The sequence below is a fragment of the Gekko japonicus genome, unplaced genomic scaffold (assembly GCF_001447785.1).
Source record: "Gekko japonicus isolate JY-2015 unplaced genomic scaffold, Gekko_japonicus_V1.1 scaffold204, whole genome shotgun sequence".
Classification (NCBI taxonomy): Eukaryota; Metazoa; Chordata; class Lepidosauria; order Squamata; family Gekkonidae; genus Gekko; species Gekko japonicus.
This window is the reverse complement of record NW_015159716.1, coordinates 341,596-359,694: the sequence shown is the minus strand read 5'-3', so window position 1 is coordinate 359,694 and position 18,099 is coordinate 341,596. Positions and strand designations below refer to the sequence as shown.

At 50.0% G+C, this 18,099-nt stretch overlaps 1 protein-coding gene across 1 annotated transcript in view; it reads left to right on the top strand.

The window, feature by feature from the left end:
• The window catches only part of LOC107113404 (plexin-B1-like), a 122,855-nt gene that overhangs the window by 90,756 nt on the left and 14,000 nt on the right, over positions 1–18,099 (top strand). Inside the window, 8 exon segments of the mRNA XM_015414766.1 lie at positions 2,079–2,215; positions 3,326–3,502; positions 5,446–5,614; positions 6,837–7,079; positions 7,255–7,431; positions 8,801–8,949; positions 11,333–11,433; positions 16,810–17,027. Coding sequence (XP_015270252.1) covers positions 2,079–2,215; positions 3,326–3,502; positions 5,446–5,614; positions 6,837–7,079; positions 7,255–7,431; positions 8,801–8,949; positions 11,333–11,433; positions 16,810–17,027 — 1,371 coding nt within the window.

Sequence of the window (18,099 nt, the reverse complement as noted above, 5' to 3'; positions counted from 1 at the left end):
TCTCTTGGAGAAGATTGCAGGGAAGCCAGGATGACTGCTGTGGAGACAGGAAAATTCAGATCATTCCCCGTCCTGTCCCCAGCAATACCATGTTCCCTGCCCCAGTCCCCCCCATGGTGGCCATTTTGCACCCCACACCTCTGCACTATTGGGGGGCTTTGATGTGCTTTCAAAATTGGTAATGGTATACAATGGTATATCAGTATAGCAGTGTCAATAACATAAAACAACCTCAAGAGGCCCCCCAGGTGACATGGGGAGAATGGCGTCTATGGGGGACTGGGGTAGGAAAAATATGGGAATGCGCAATGTGTGGAAGCATTGAATCAGTGGCTGCCCTGGCAACAGGAAACCCCTGGAAATCGCCTCTGCTTGGAAGACCCCTCTCAGGTGGAAACTTAGACAGTATGTGCTAACCGTAGTGAAAAGCAGTCATCCTTCCCTCTAACATCTACTCTAGTGATTCTTAATATGCCCCACCTGCCAGGAGGGTGAATCTTGGCAGTGGCAGCTGTAACAATTCTGTGAAATCCAATTCCCACAGACCACAGTAGTGAGGCTGCTACTTCCCCTTGGTTTGGTCACCGTGCCATAGCAGTAACTGCTGTAATTGGGAACTGGGGGAATTTCCAACAAAAAAAAGTGACCCATGTATGAGAGTAGGGATGGGCACAAACCGCAAAAATGCCGTTCAGGTCCATCCCTTTAAATGGGGTTTTCAGAAAGCAGCAAAAACAGCTGAGCAGTGGGAGGTGCTCCCAGGTGCTCAGCTGTTTTGGGCCTTCCTGTGCAGTCCCTTTAAAGTTTAAAGGGACTGCACAAGAAATCTGGGAAATGGGGAGCAGCCCATCCAGGGTTGGGTGCTGCGTCAACAGGGGAAGCCCCTGTCCGCCGCCAAGCAATCTGGGAGAGCCTGGGTGCTCACCCACCCTCCCCCCGTCGCCCTCGGATGCCCTCGGACCTTCCATTGGGAACTCACCCAGGAAGCTGGTGGAGGAGGAGGCCAGCAGCAGAGGAGGGGTGGCCAGGTGAGGCTGACGGGGGAGGAGGCTGGGGTGAGCTGCGCAGCAGCAGCAGCAGGGCCGTGGTGGCAGTACAGTAGCCGGGCCCACCTCGGGGCGGGGGAGGTGGCGCCGGCAGGGACGGAGGCTGCTCCAATCCAGGGACATGTGGGTTGGGCTGGCCCACTCCCCTCTGGGCCCAGCTTTGCTGCCGCCACAGGAAGACACCCAACCAATGTGGTCCCCAGGCTGGAGCAACCTCCTTCCCTGTCAGCGCCACCTCTCTCACCCCTGCCCTGGGCTCCTGGGTTGGACATGGCTGCTGTACTGCTGCTGCTGCAGCCCACGACTGTGGCCCTGCTACCACTGTGCGGCTCACCGCAGGTGTCCCTTCTGCTGGCCACCCCTTCTCTACCGCCAGCCACTCCCCCGCCCCGGCTTCCTGATGGGAAGTCCAGGGGCATCCTCAGTTGACAGGGGAGGGTAGGTGAGTGCCTGGGCTCTCCCGGATCACCAGGCAGTAGATAGGGGCTTCCCTTGTTCAAGTGGCCCCCAACCCTGGACATGGTGCTCCCTGTTTTTCGGCTTTCTTGTCCCTTTAAATCCCTGCTTTCTGGCCAGGAACTGGCACAAACTCCACAAACTACCTTAAACGTTCATGGAAGTCCATGACCATGGACCCAGTCGTGAACAGGGCAGTGCCGTAGGAAAAGGTGACAAGCGACTGGTTTATTATCATACAAAGCCCCTACGTGTTCCGCCATGCAAACTTTGTCAGAGTGCTCAGAGAATTCATCTAGGGCTGGACCCGCCCACAGCAATTGCACTAGGTGAATTCTTTGATCCCTCGACGAGGACTGCGCAGCGAAACATGTAGGGGGTTTTGTATGATAATAAAGCAGTCGCCTGTCACCTGGCATCTCCCCCTTTTCGTTCTGCTGGCACATTGCTGGCTGCAGCCCAGTTTTTCTTCAATCCTCAGTCACCACCATAGCCTGTCCAATTAGGTGTGAACTCTGTTTTCTGCATTGGAGCTCTTTTTCTTTAATACTCATTCCTTTCTTCCTTGGCATTCAGAACCCAGAGCTGAAATCCTTTTCTCCATCTCGTGGCCCCAAGGCCGGAGGCACCTGCCTGACACTGACGGGATCCAAGCTGTTGACCGGAAACCCCAGCGAAATCAGCATCCTGATTGGGCACCTCCCTTGCTACATGTAAGAGCTGCTGCCTGGTTTTGCCAAGGTTGATCCGGAGCAGGCCAGTGACTGGGGACCTAAGCCCTTCGCCAAAAGGCCCTAAGAGCCAGCCGTGAGACATTGCCTTAACATGCTGATCCACGTTCATGACTTTGTAAGGATATCCTCTGCCATAGGTCAGAGTCCCTGCCTTCACTTGCTCATCATTCTCAGAATTATTCCAACCTGGCTCAGGGACAAGCTACAATCAGTATCTATGGTTGAATCCCACCTCCCAATGTGTGCGTTACCCACATAAAGCCATGGGGAGCGGGACAATGCAGATTGGACCAAGAGGCTGGGGAAGGGAAGTGGACTTTTGGTCCCTGCACTGTTTCCTCAGTTGGAAGTCTGCCTCTCCTGCCCCTTAGTCCTGGCTTGTACCTGATGTTGGCCACTTCAGGGAGCTTTCAATTCTCAGAATTATTCCAACCTGGCTCAGGGACAAGCTACAATCAGTATCTATGGTTGAATCCCACCTCCCAATGTGTGCGTTACCCACATAAAGCCATGGGGAGCGGGACAATGCAGATTGGACCAAGAGGCTGGGGAAGGGAAGTGGACTTTTGGTCCCTGCATTGTTTCCTCAGTTGGAAGTCTGCCTCTCCTGCCCCTTAGTCCTGGCTTGTACCTGATGTTGGCCACTTCAGGGAGCTTTCAAATGGCGATCAATGAGACCTCTCCTCCCCCCCCTTCCTCAAATTAAGCTCAATCTACTAGGTCAATGGAGGGATGGTGGGCAATGTTATAGCCTGATCTTGTCACATCTTGGAAGCTAAGCAGGGTCGGTACTTGGAAGGGAGAACGCCAAGGATGACTCTGCAGAGGAAGGCAATGGCAAAACCATCTCTCCTTCTCGCTTGCCTTGAAAGCCCCTTGGCCCAGCTCACCAGAAGCCAGCTGTGACTTGATGGCACTTTAGATGCGCACGCACACACACACACACACACACACGGTCCATGTATGTGTCCGAGACGCTTGTATCTCCCTCCCCCGCCCACTGTGGAGCCCGTCTTCCTCCATCTTTTCACTGTCTCTGGGGCTGGCAGGTTCCTTGATGGCCTCCCTTCTTGTGCTCTCCCCTCCCAGTCATTCCGAGATGCAGGAGGACAAGCTGCAGTGCCAGACGAGTCACAGCAATATATCCGTGGAACTTCCTATCACCGTCAAGTACGAGCATCACGAACGAAGACTGGAGGGTTCCCTCTTCAGATACACCCTGGACCCCAACGTCACCTTTGCAGAACCGTCCAAGAGCTTCCAGAGGTAATGACTCCCGAAGACTAATGTAATAAAATTGCCCAGCAGCCACATTCACACAGGAGTCTGGCTGAGGGAGGGAGATATTTCAGGCTGTGGTGTTAAGGCCTCCTGCCTGCATCTTGTGGTCACTGTGCTTCCAACTTGATTCAATTGGGTGGTCCTCCTGGGTGCAGGTGGTATCAAGCTGTTTCTCACCTAATTTTTACCTGCTGCCTATCTTCAGCTTTGATTATTATTTATTTAACTTCATTTATACTCCTCCTCCACAATGGACAATGGGGATCCAAAGCACTTTACATCATTTTCCTCCCCTCCATTTTATCTTCCCAACAACACTGTGAAGTAAGTTAGACTGAGAATGTGTAACTGGCCCCAGGTCATTCCGTGAGCTTCTAAAGTATAATGGTGATTTGAACCTGGGTCTCCCAGATCCTAGTCTGAAACTCTAGCCACTACACAGTACTGGCTTCCATGAGGTGGCTGCTGTTGAACAGTAGCAAGCAACCAGGCCTGGGTGAGTTGTATAAGTCACCCAGTAGCTGCTGCTGGGCCTGGCCCCGATGAATCCTCCCTTAAAGGTCAAAAACAGCTCTGTGAAGGGCTCTGCCCGCTTCCCTGCCTTTTGCTGACAGAAACCAGGACTTGAAGGATGGAAATACTGTTGTGATGGTGTAGCTATGGCCCCTGAGAGGATTTATTTTTTTAAAGCAACAGGTGCTGCCTCTATTATTTTTGGAAGGATTAACTGCTTAGTGGGTGTTTTTTTTTTAAGATTTCAGATTTTTTTTTCAATCCTGAGGCATTCTTTAGGTTTATATAAAGATCTTTCTTGTCTGTTCATAGCTCCAGTCTCCAGATTTAAGTATCTCCCGATCTGGCCATGTTGAGAATTAGATATATTGATAATGATGATAACTGAGATTAATTTTAATTGATGCTCTAAGAAAGTCAGTGAAAGCCAAACTGCCAAATATTACCTAGTTATTGGGGGCAGGAAATCTTCATAAGGGCAGCCCACCTAAGATCCTCTTCCCCCAGTTGAATAAACTTTCTCTTTGGCTAAGGCAGTTCAGGAAATGTGGCATTAGAAAGTTCGAATAGCAGCATGATTACAACCATATAATCCATTTTCTCCTGTTGGAATACATTATTGAGATGGAATAAATGTGCATCCCTGTCTGAAGTTATATCTTTGCCTATGTCTACACAGTTCCGTCTTTTCAGGTTCATTTCTTTTTCGCACAAATTTTTAATGAAGAATTAGGAAAAAACAATTAGCGTGCATGAAAAAAAGGATAAGTAGATTAAATTTGGTAATGATAGAAGCTTTTCCCTTGTTTTGGACTACAATCCATAATGGCTAGAAACTTAAAAAGTGAAGAACTGAAATTATCTTAACAATTGTTTAATTGTTTATGCACTTTGTTGTTACCCACGCTGAGCCCATTTGGGAAAGCGGGATATAAATTTAATAAATAAATAAATGTGTATGAGCGTGATATTCAGCACAATCTTACACACATCTGCCTTGAAATAAATCCCATTGGTTTCAGTAATATTTAATTCCAAGTACATTAGATTAGGATCAAAGTTTTAGCCTTGGCATTATTCCCAATATACTAGATCATGCTTGTTTTGCAGATATCCGAGGAATTACTGTGTAAGTTTGTACTTCCTACAGGGTATTTCAGATGCTGACAGCACAAATTAACCCACATATTCCCTCAGCAGGGCACGTATAGTTGCGCGTACAAATGAGCTAGCAGATGTCCTTGCAAGTTTTAACTGCTGTCAAGCCACCTATCCAGGTTGTTCAAGGGCCTAAATGGGTGATTCCAGGGAGTTTAAGTGCACAGTGTGATCAGGGAAATGTTACAACTGTGGGGAGATGTCAGGGATTGGTGTAATTGTCACCAATGTCGTTTGTGTCTGTTTGTCTATTTCAGTGGCGGGAGGCAGATTCGAGTTCACGGGCATAACCTTGATGTTGTACAATGGCCGAAAATTCGTGTGACAGTTTCACCACCGGAACGCCGTCGCCGGGGCCTGGGGAGGTGGCGTAGGATTATCCCAGAAACAGAATGCCCCGAGAATGCTCTCTGTAGTGTCCAGCAAGTAGGTCGGCCACCATGGTATTTAAAAAAAGCATGTCAGATAAAAATGAAACCGATTCTCAGTGTGTGGAGGACAGTATCCTGCATTATTCTTCTCCCTTGCTGCACAGACAGGACTGGGTAAATGAACCAGGATTATTACGCCTTCTGCTGGGAGCAGGCCTCTCCCAGGTCTAGTCCCGCTTGCTCCCCAGTCATAGGGGGAGACTTCAGAGGTCAGTCTGGGGAAGCACCAGAAATTTTTTTTTTTGCCCTGTTCCCTCCCTTGGCCTGATTTTGAAGGAGGCATTCCCTGACCTGGATAGCCCAGGCTAGCCTGATTTCGTCCAATCTCGGAAGCTAAGCAGGGTCGGCCCTGGTTAGTATTCGGCTGGGAAGACCAGGATTGCTATGCAGAGGGAGACAATGAAAAAAACCCCCTCTGAACATCTCTTGCCTTGAAAACCGCCACAGGGTCACCGTAAGTTGGATGCAACTTGACAGCAAAAACAAAACAAAAAGTGAGACTGGTTCACGTGCTTTGTGAAAAACAAAAAACTCCTTCCCTAATTCGATATCTCCCACATATACCCATAATTTTTATTGTGATTTCTTTATCTCTGAATGAGACTGTTGCTTCCAGTCTTGCCCCCTTCACATGATATCTCTGAAACACAATACTTTGCCAGGACCACATGCAAAGTGAGACAGCTGCCTCAAGTGAGAATTAAAAGGATCGCAAATTGAACTTAGGACTTCATTTCTATCACAAGACCGGAAGCTATTTTGAATTTTTCAACTCAGGTGCTTAAATATTTGGTGCTATGCTTGGTCACTGCAGTTCAATGATCCTCACTGCAACCCCCTGACCTGTTACTCCAAACTGGACCTGTTACCCCAGAAGTCAACTTTCCCAGGGCAGAAGGGATTGCTGGGCGTGGGTGGGTGGGGATTAAAAAGATCCACAGTCCTAGGAAAAGCAGAATGCTGGATCCAACCAACTGAGTTGAGGGTGGGGAAACGGGGCAAGGAATGAACGAATGTGCCTGATAAACCCTCCGCAGAACATGGCACTCTGTTGCCATCCCGCCCTATTCCATTTGCAAAAGAAGCCCAGGAGTTAGCATCAGGGGTGGATGGAGAAAAGGATTCTTGGTGATGTGATTGAGCCTTGAGCACAGATTGTTTGCGGAGTTGTGATGGGCAGGGCCCAGCCATTCACAGTTCCTCATTTCTGATCCTAGTTTGAAGAGCCATGTGAAGTTAACTCCTCCAACCTCATCCTGTGCAAAACGCCGGCCATTAAGTCGCATCCCCCCTCCATCCAAGTGAAACTGGAGTTCGTGTTGGATAATCTCAGCTTTGACTTCAACTCTTTGCACCCATCCCGCTTCTCCTATGAGGTGGACCCCGTCCTGAAGCCCCTGAATGCGGATGATCACACCAAACCCTATCGTCACAAGCCCGGAAGTGTCATCTCTGTTGAGGTAATGGAACACTTGGTTCCCTGATGACATGAACTCTCAAGCTGCAGCCATTCAGTGAGGCTCGGAAGAGGTCTTCCTCTCCCCACTCCTTGGCCCATCAGTTTTCCTCCAAAGCCTTGCATCTTTCACAGTCGGACACTGCCTTACCTTGGTTGCCTTGTGCTCTTTCCTCCAGGGAGAGAATCTGGACTTGGCCATTTCAAAAGATGAGGTGGAAGCCAGGATCGGCATTGGGGTCTGCGGAGTCAAGACCCTTACGAAGCACCATCTCTACTGTGAACCCCCGTCTGAGCAACCTGCCCCTCTGCACAGAGCCAAGCGGGAGGGCACAGACTCGCTGCCAGAGTTCACAGTAAGGGGTGGATATTGGCAACAGGGGAGTTTGATCTGGGTAGGTGGGGGAGACAGACAGGCATGTTGGAATGAGTTCAGAAGTGGAAGAGAACAATCATTTCTTAAAATATTAGGTTGGATGAACTATGGGCCACTTTATTAAATTACAGTTGGAAGTAATGGCAAGGGCAAAATATGGAAAGCGGCATGATCCGGGCCAAGGGTCAGTGTTGACCCTTCCCCAGTCGCAGGACGCGGAGCCACCTCCCCCCAGCTTGAGCCAACCTGTGTGGCTCTCCGCCGGCAGGCACAACGAAAGACATGCCCTGGAGATCCAGCCCCAAGTCGCAGAACTTAAGCGGCCGATCGATCCATGCAGTCCCCAAGGCAGTTTGCCATCTTTCCCCGGGTCGCCTAACCCAAAGGATAATCTGGCCAAACACCTCTCGCCTGAAGTAATTAATTGGTGCTCCCCTTAGCCGCATTTCCGTTATCAGCCCCAATCCTGCCACAGCCGAGGTCAAGCCTCAGCTTAGGCCGAATGCCCCCGCCGTAAATGCGTGGTTTTATTAATAATGGATGAACTTGCAAAGCCGACAGATACAATCTGTTAAAACAGGTCAAGTTTGACACCCCCCCCCCATTGTGCGTCTGGAAGGTTTCACTTGAACTGCAGGTGTTTTTCTAAGCTAGATTTGCAGGCAATGAGCAGCTCAGCTTCCCCCTTCTAAGAGCCTTCTCTGTTAATGACATGGGGAGTGGGTCTTATGCACCAAACAGGGATCTGAAGAAGTGTCACATGAAGAGAATTAAATGGGGTTGGTGCCTGCTCTGGTTACTTATGCCAAAGGCTGGGTTCAGATGCTATGGTCAGCCATGATTGATAAACCATGTTTTGATCAAACCCCAGTTAATTTTGACACCAGAATGTAGAGGCTTTAACTAAATATGAGTTCTTGGTTGGCATCAAACCTGGGTTTTGAACTAGGGTTTGTAGCTGGTTCGTACTAATTGTGGTTTGTTGTGGTCTGAATTTATAAATTGTGTGGGGGGTTTTAAAATTAACATTGCCTAGTAGAAACAGAGATGACAATATGGAGAGGATATCGTCCCTGCTGCGAAGTGGGAGAGAGGCAACAAACAAACAAACCGAAGACTGAATGACAAATTAGGTTTTGTAGAGCAGCCAGAGTTTTGCACCAACCGCAGTTTATCAAGACGCCAGAATCCAGCCAGCTTGTTGAGACATGAGAATGTATGTCTTCTCCAACAGCCACTACTTAATCTGCTTGCCCAAATATTCTCTTCATCCCCTTTAGCAGTAGGTGCCCTGGATCCTTGGAGACCCACAATGGAGCTCACTTCTGCATCCTTCCTTCCTCCTGCAGGTTCAGATGGGGAACAAAAACTTCCGACTGGGTCGTGTGCAGTACGACACGGAGAGTCAGCTCACCTTCCCCCTGGAGGCCCAGATTGGCTTGGGCGTGGGAGCCTCTTTTGTGGCTTTGGTCGTGCTAATCATTGTTTACATCTACAGGTGAGAAAGGAAAGGAAAGCAGGAACCTCTTGCGAGCAAGATCCTGCTCCGTAGGCCCCGCCAGGCAGCACTCTCTGCGGCTTAAGAGCCAAACTCAAAAGTCATCCGGGTAGGCTGACCGCCATTTTAAAGACATTTCGGAATGCTGCGAGAACATTTCTCCCACTGCCTTGAACCTTTTCAAGTGCTGAAAGAGCCATGGGGGAGGAAAACCAGCTCCCCTTTGGCTGTTTTGGCACTGGAAAAAGCACAGGGGGGGGGGGAGAGCACCGTGCTGCAGGTTGGGCCCTTGTGGCATTTTAAAATGGCAGCGGTGTTCTCGTGTCAACCACAGGAACGCTGTCACATATCGCTTGGCCCTTAGAGAAGCTAGTTGAGTCACCTGCACTGGTGCTCTGCTTTTTGGCAGCCCAGGAATCTGCTAATGGCCCTTCCTTGAGAGGTCTGTTTAGGTTCCTTAGAACCTTGTACTGCTTTCTTCTCCTGGCAATAAAGAAACAAACAGGCACCATATATATCTTGCGCAGCAGGGGGGGCACTAGGTTGGAAGATTCCTGTCGCCCTCCTCCAACACTGCTGAGGGTGATGTGATGCTGTTACCAAAGGCGTGTCGAGAGGCAGCAAGGGAGATGTGGAGGTAGACGGCTAAGGAATGGGCACCGGAACCTGGTTCCCGCGAGTGTTGTTATCACCTCTCCATGCTGGGTTCCGCTACCCATTCAGTAACTGCGCGCCTCCGCAGGGCGGCAGCTTCAGCCCCCGCTGTCTCTGTCAACACCTCCTGTCATCTTCCAGTGAGGGCACCACACTCCCCCTCCCGCTTCAGCAGCACACAGTGGTGGGAGGAGGGATGTATTCCCCGTGACCCGCCCATGAGCCTCTGCTGTCGAGGATGAGCCCTCTTCCCCTTCACTAGCGGTGACTCCAAAGCTAGAGGGGTATAAAGGGCCTGCCCACAAGTTCAGCCTGTAACATACCACTATATAGCCCCACTGCTTTCTGCCACTGTGAAGTACAGATTACAGCATAGATGCCATGCCTACAATAAGATTCAATGCAGCGCCTGCATAAAGGCATAAAGTGAGCCAGTTTGGTGTAGTGGTTAAGTGCGCGGACTCTAATCTGGGAGAACCGGGTTTGATTCCCCACTCCTCCACTTGCACCTGGCTAGATGACCTTGGGCAAGCCGTAGTTCTGATAAGAGCTGTCCTTGAAAAAGAGCAGTTTCTGTCAAGGGCTCTCTCCACCCCACCTACCTCCCAGGGTGTCTGTTGTGGGGAGGGGAAGGGAAAGGAGTTTGTAAGCCGCTCTGAGACTCCTTTGGGTAGTGAAGGGCTGGGGTATAAGTCCAATCTTCTCCTCCTCCTCCTCCACATAGGAATTGCGCACATGCACATCCCATGCTAGCGGCACAAGCCAGTGTGTGACCTACAGCGCTGACCCCAGGCACGTTGAAATGAGCAGTCGTTTCCTCTGCCCCTTAACCAGACCCAGTTGCCTATCATGGGCCTTGGCTGCACATCTCCATGACGGCCAGGTGGAGAAGATCACTTAAAAATGTAGAGAGCCAGTTTGGTGTAGTGGTTAAGTGTGCGGACTCTAATCTGGGAGACCCGGGTTTGATTCCCCACTTCTCCACTTGCACCTGGCTGGATGACCTTGGGTCAGTCACAAGCTCTGGCACAGCTGTCCTTGGAAAAGAGCAGTTTGTGTCAAGAGTTCTCTCAGCCCCACCCACCTCACAGGGTGTCTGTTGTGGGGAGGGGAAGGGAAAGGACTTTGTAAGCCGCTCTGAGACTCCAAGTGAAGGGCGGGGTATAAATCCAATCCTCCTCCTCCTCCTCCTCCTCCTCCTCTTCTTCTTCTTCTTCTTTTGCGTCAAAAGTCTTCTCTCTCTCTGCTTTTTATCCCATTCCATCTGGGGATGCATCTCTCTCTGAGGTTACAGATCAGTGCCTGCCTTGGCACATGTCCCCTTGATTCCAGTCCTTCCAGTATCCCTCAAGCCCAATTAATGTCCAGAAGCCTTCAGCACATGAAGCTGCCTTAAACTGGGTCACACCATTGGTAGATGAAAGTATTGTGTGCTCTTAACTGGCAGCAGCTCTCCGGGGTCTCAGGTCTTTCACATCACCTGCTATGAGCTCCTTTTTAACTGGAGATGACAGAGATTGAACCTGGGACCTTCTGCATGCAAAGCGGATGCTCTGTCACTGAGGCATGACCTTTCCCTCATTAGATGTATACAGCATGAATTCTCCACAGTTCATTCCCAGTTACATACTTTGGTTTTGTGCTTTAAAAAGTGGCTGGGTTTCTAGCACAATTTAAGAGCAAGGCCAGGAGCCCCGATATCAGCCTTTTTTCTCCCCCTTGCTTTCAGGAAGAAGAGCAAACAGGCTCTGAGGGATTACAAAAAAGTTCAGATCCAACTAGAAAATCTGGAAACCAGCGTCCGAGATCGGTGCAAAAAAGAATTCACAGGTATCTGTCATGTTTTTATGCTGCCCTTCTAAAGAATTCAGGGTGGCAGGTGTGTAGTTTTCATTTGTGTGTGGTAGAGGTAGAAAGTGCTGAACTGTGGCGGCCCCTTTGGGTTTACAAGGCAAGAGACAGAGGTGGTTTGCCACTGCCTGCCCCTGGTCTCCCATCCAAGTACTAACCAGGGCTGACCCCACTTTATTTGCAAGATCTGACAAGACCAGACTAGCTTGGGTCACCCAGGTATCAGGGTCTTCTATATATAGATCTTCGATGTGGTCTCTGTGCTTCACACCCATGGGATACAGTGCGCCTGCGCTGGATTGATCGGTATTGTAGCAAGCTCTAACGGATTTTCGCACTCAGGCCTCAGGCATGCGCAGGAACCCCACCACGCATGCCCAGAGGGGTGGGCGCAGACATCCCGCCAGTTCCTTTCTTTCCACCGCGCTGGAAGCACCTTCCCTTCGTCGGTCAGATTGGTAGCTATTTTCCTCAGAGGCTCTTCGGATTTCTCTTCAGTTTTTCCTCTTAGTTTTCACCTTTCCTTCATCTCTTTGTTTTTTCTTTAAAAAAAAAGAAAAAAGACTTTATTTAGTTTTGAGGGGGAAGTTTTTCGTCCTACCTCAGTTTGGCCTTCGCCCGCCCCCCCTCACCTATCTTTCTTCTCCATCCATTTTATTTTATGGAGAAAAGGTGGGGGGTTTTCAAACATTGTAAAGGGTGCGGCAGTAAGCTTGCTCCACCGGACGGCCACACTCTTTGTATTTTTTGTCTTGGTGAGACACACCAACCGGAGTCCTGCAGGCATTGTGCCAAGTTCTCCAGTCAAACTAGGAAGAACCGAGCGGCGCGTCTCCGGGTGGCGTTACTAGAATTGGCGCTAAATCCCACTTCTGCCATGGATCCAGAAGTACCAGTGATACCATTGACATCAATGGCTCTGGCTTCGAAATCCTCCTCCGACATTGTCCAGTTGATATCGAAACATCTGGTACCGACGGTGCAGTCTTCTGCATCCACTCCCATGAAGAAGAAAAAGGAGAAATTGGGTAAAGAGCACAAGTCCGCCAAAAAGGGTTCCTCTAAGGCCCTAAAGGCGTCAAAGGCGGGAAAAGTCGCGGGTCCTGCACTGAGTAATGCCCCTAAGGTGCCCCCTGTTCCAACAACAGTATTGGCATTGGAAGCTCCAGTTGCTACACCGATACCAACCATCCAGCTGATGGACTTTCCAATACACCAGCTAGACCATGACACACTGGTTGACATGCGTCCTTTCTCCGACATCGATAATGTCGAGATCCTCAGTCGTCCCCTGGGTACGGATTGTTCTCTCTCTGCTCAGTCATCGACGTCTACAATCTCAGAGTTCCGCACTGATATCGATGCAGGTCGGCATCGACAGATCCCTCCAAACACTCAACGTCATCCTCCCCGTCTGTTTGCTGAAGATCAGCCTTTCGATATCAATGATGGGGCTGATAGGGGCGGCTCACAGAGATGAGATACTATGCTGTCTCCAAGACGCTCCCGCTCTAGGAGTAGATCCCCACGAGTCTTCCTACCCCCACCACCTCCTGCCCTCCTACGTTATCTGTATGGAGCTTATCCACGTGCATCTATGCCGTGGCTGACTCCAGCGGGTTACTCAGATTGGGATAGTTACTCTGCTCACAGATCACGGTCACCCCGTAGATCGAGGCCGACACCCTCAGCATCTCTTTCCCGGTCTCCGGATCATGCATCTGATGACCTTCCTCGACATCGACCGGATCAATATCGTCCTCCCAGTCCCCCTATCCCACCGTCAACAGATCCAACCAGTCAGATCAAAACCACTCCGGTACAATTACCAGAGCCCGATTCCTCTGACTCTGCACATGAGGATTCGAATACGGGGGTTTCAGATGTACACAGCTCCCCTGACCAGCCTTCCCCAAACCAGGCAGTAGCTGATGACCAACCTATATTTGAAAACTTGACTTCCTACGGAGACCTCGTTAAAAGAATGGCCCACTCCCTTGGCCTTTCTGTCGTACAACCACAACCACAGGTTACAGGTGCTGTTTTCGATGTGGTGCAACTAGATACATCGACAGCTATAGCACTACCCATGTCCACGGTCCTGTTACAAGCAGCTAAAGCGCCATGGGATAAACCATCATCTGCTCCAGTGTCCACATGCCGCATGGACCACATGTATAGAGTCCAGGAAACGGGAGCGGACTTCTTATTCGCCCATCCTCAACCAAATTCAATGGTGGTCACTTCCTCTTCCAAGTCAAAGAAAACCCATTCTGCCCCTTCAGACAGGGAGAGCAGAAAGCTAGATGCATTTGGCCAACGTTTCTACTCTACTGGAGCACTAGGGGTGAAGACCACGAACTACTCAGCGTGTATGAGTAGATACCAATACACTTTGTGGGAGAGGCTCTCCGAGCTCTTGGCAAACCTTCCAGAAGATAAGCGTCAGGCAGCCCGCATCATCCAAAAGAAGGGCATGGAGCTGGCAAAACAACAAATTAATACCTCTAAACATGCCCTAGACACCTGCTCGAGGACAATGGCTTCAGCCATAGCTCTCCGAAGACATTCCTGGCTACGTAACACCAATCTACAGCCAGATACAAGAACATACGTAGAGGACCTCCCCTTCGATGGCCTTGGTCTTTTTAATACTACAACAGACACCATATTACAAGACATGGACAAAAGCATAAAAGCCTCTCATGCTCTGGGCGTTTCTTCATCCACGAGGCAGCAATACTGGCCTCGTCCCTGGTCTAGACCCTGGCAAAAACATACCCCAAACTATCAGTCTCCTGAGCGGCAATGGAGGCCACGTACATCCTCTGGAGACCCAGAAGCCCACATTTCAGAAACCTAGATTTGGATCGGGACAACAATCCTCCCACAGTAAGCAGGCAAAGTCCGCCAAACAGGGTTTTTGACTTCCATGTCTTCCAGTCACAACCCACCCATCTAACCCCCTTCCTCCACACTTGGCGCCTCATCACCACAGACTAATGGGTGCTGTCCATCTTGACCCAGGGTTACCATATAGAATTTATTCAGAACCCCATTACTCCAGTCTTCGTCTCCATACCCCCTTCCCTAGCCCTTCTGGAAGAAGTATCCGTCCTTCTGCACAGGGGAGCCATCGAGCCGGTGCCACCATCTACAGGGCAGCGGATTCTATTCCCGCTATTTCACCGTTCCAAAGCGGGATGGAGGCGTTCGACCAGTCTTAGATCCACGGGCGCTAAACTGCTTTGTGAGCTACCACTGTTTCCGCATGGTGTCCTTGAAGCAGATTCTGCCACTTCTCCCTGGATAGCCTCCAGGACGCGTACTTCCACCTCACCATCCACCCGTCCCACCGCCAATACCTATGCTTCGCAATTGGTCAACATCACTACCAATATGCAGCTCTGCCATTTGGCCTTATCCTCGGCTTCGCAGTAATGACCTGCCAGCACCCTCCTCCAGGTAGGCCACTGCTCGCTAATCTCCCATGGGTGTGAAGCACAGAGACCACGTCGAAGATAAAGATGTTGCTTACCTGTAACTGGTGATCTTTGAGTGGTCATCTGTGCATTCACACCACCCGCCCTTCTTCCCCGCTGCTGTCAGCTTCTAAATTTTTCATAGGGGTTGATTCGCAGCGGTTTGAAGGAACTGGCGGGATGTCTGCACCTACCCCTCTGGGCATGCGTGGTGGGGTTCCCACGCATGCCTGAGGTCTGGGCGTGAAAATCCATTAGAGTTTGTTACAATACCGATCGATCCAGCGCAAGAGCACTGTATCCCATGGGTGTGAATGCACAGATGACCACTCGAAGATCACCAGTTACAGGTAAGCAACCTGTTTTTCTCCTCTATGTTATCCTCACAGCAACCCTATGAGATAAGCTATGTTGAGAGAGACGGACGCACCCAAGTTCACCCAGCAAACCTTCCTGGCTGAGCTGGGGTTTGAACCCAGATATTCCACTACTAGTCCAATATTCTAACCACTACACCACACTGACTATTAGATAAAAGGAATACAGGACACATCATCTCCACCTTTTTGGGTATGAAAGTGGTTGTGCACCATCCCTGAAGGATTTGGAGCCACCTTCCGTACAATGGAAAGCCTAAAGTCTTTGCAGGCTGGGGGGGGGGGGGGGCGGGGAAAAAGGGAATAAAGGCAACTAAGTGTTTGATAACTAGAATTTGGAGGTCACCTGATAGAATCGATTGGTAGTAGATTCCAGAGAGGCAAAAGGAAGAACTTATTCACACAGCGGATACTTAACGGAATTCAGTGCCACGTTGTGGTGCCGGCCAGTAGCTTAGGGCTAGAAGATATCGGTGGGTTGTGATTGGATCCATCTCTTTAAAGCCCTGTAAATGCCTTCTTCCCTCTCCCCCACGTCTTGTATCAGAACTGCAGCATATGGGTTGGAGGGCGGGATAGCTGTTAACCCTTTTCTAAACAGTACTTCTTGGGGGCCAGTTCATGTCCAGAAAAGGATGCAGGGGGAGGAGAAGCAGATTAAGATTGGCTGAGCAGTGCCTTCTTGATCCAGCACCTGACACACTCTGTCCTCGTGGCTGCCATATAGAGAACTGTAATATAACGGGAGATCTGATCATCAGACATCATACCTAGATCATCCCAAAGGGTAGCTTTGAAAGGAGTTCCACGATAGCTCAGTGGAACTTCTGTGTTCAGAGGCAGTACACCATTGAGGACCATTTGCTCAGGCGCAGTCGTGGGGAAGGCTGTTGCCATCATCATCCTCCCATCCCCCAAATCGTCATTTGTATTATTGCATTATTGTGTTATTACACAATTTAAAAGCCGTGCAATAAGAACAATGTAAAACAGATGGTCACCAGTGAATAAAACCAGTTTACAGAATTAGGCAACAGTGCACTAAAAACAGTGCAAAGCGTAACCAGCAATGCAACAGAGCTGGACTGTAAAACTGGAGAAGAATGCAAGAAAACCTGCCTAAAATTTCACAGGTGTTGACTGCAGTCTTCTTCCCCGTTGTAAAAATCCAACCCTCCCAACCCCCCAAACAATATTTTTAAAATAAATTTGGTGGAATGATAAGAGTGGGGGAAATTTCCTGACCTCCTCAGGCAGGCCCTTTCACCAGGAGGGGAGCCCTGGCAGAGAACATTCAGGTATGGGCAGCTGTTGATTTTTGTGCCTGGTTTGTGGGCTTCCCCGAAGCTTTCCACTGGCCACTGTAAGGAACACGGTGCTGAACCAAATGGTCCCTTCACAAGATCCAGCAGGGATCTTCTTTTGTTCTTAGCGGCATGGCCACCCACACCCTTTGGGGCTTCGTTCCGTAACTCAGATGCTTCCTTTCTTTCCAGACCTCATGACGGAGATGATGGATCTCACCAGTGACTTAGTTGGCACTGGAATTCCTTTCTTGGATTACAAGTCCTACGCAGAACGCATCTTCTTCCCCGGTCACCGCGAGTCACCCATTCAAAGAGGTCTAGACGTACCAGAATGTCGGAGGCAGACGGTAGAACAGGGCTTGGTGCAGCTTTCCAACCTCCTCAATAGCAAACTCTTTCTCACCAAGGTAAACCAACACTCTCATCGGGTAGGGCCAGGCCAGTGCGAGAGATGCAAAAACCATGCAGCAGAGCAGAATCCAGTTGCTCGGTGGCACGTTTCTAGCTCTTGTTGTAGAGAGAGAAAAATCTGAAATTGTGTAAGTAGTGTCAGGGAAAAGTTTAGAAACCAGAATCACAGGGTCAGGATGTAGGACTAGTGCTCCAAACGGTGGGTTGGATCCAGCGATCTGCTCCCACCAGGACTGCAGATCTTTCCTGCTCTTCCCTCCCTCTACAGCCATTTTCATCCCTGGGGAAGTCGATTCACCCGGAGTTGCAGGACCCTTGTGCAGTAATACTCCCATGGGCTGCCATAAGAAGGGGGAAGGGAAGGGGGACTGCTGTCTCCCCTCTCTTCCATCAACACAGCTCTGCAGATTAATCAACACAGATTAAAACTTAAAAACTGATTAAAACATCACAGCTCCAGTGGTGGAAAAGGCAGGAAAGGACAATGGTGCTTCCTCCCCACGAATGTCGCTGTGGTCAGTACTGCAGGGGTGTGTGTCACAGTGGACTGGGTGATTGGGACTCCCTTTGGCTGTGCTCTGATGGAAGGAGCCTGGCTGTGGAGGAGGAAGGAAGGCGTCTTCCGTCGTTTCATATTTCATTAGGTAAAGGTAAAGGTTCCCTTGCTCGAAAGCCAGTCGAATCCGACTCTAGGGTTGCGGTGCTCATCTCCGTTTCAAAGCCGAAGAGCCAGCGCTGTCCGAAGACGTTTCCGTGGTCATGTGGCCGGCATGACTAAACACCGAGGCGCACGGAACGTTGTTACCTTCCCACTGAAGTGGTACCTATTTATCTACTTGCAATTTCTTGCTTTCAAACTGCTAGGTTGGCAGGAGCTGGAACTAGAGACGGGAGCTCACTCCGTCATGCGGCACCCGGGTCTCGAACTGCTGAACTACTGACCTTCCATAGCCTGCAGTTCAGCGTCTTAACCACTTGAGCCACCGCATTTCATTTCATTACTAGCACCTTAAAGACCAACAAGACTTCCAGGTTATCAGCTTTTGAGAGTCAAAGAAGCTTGTTCCC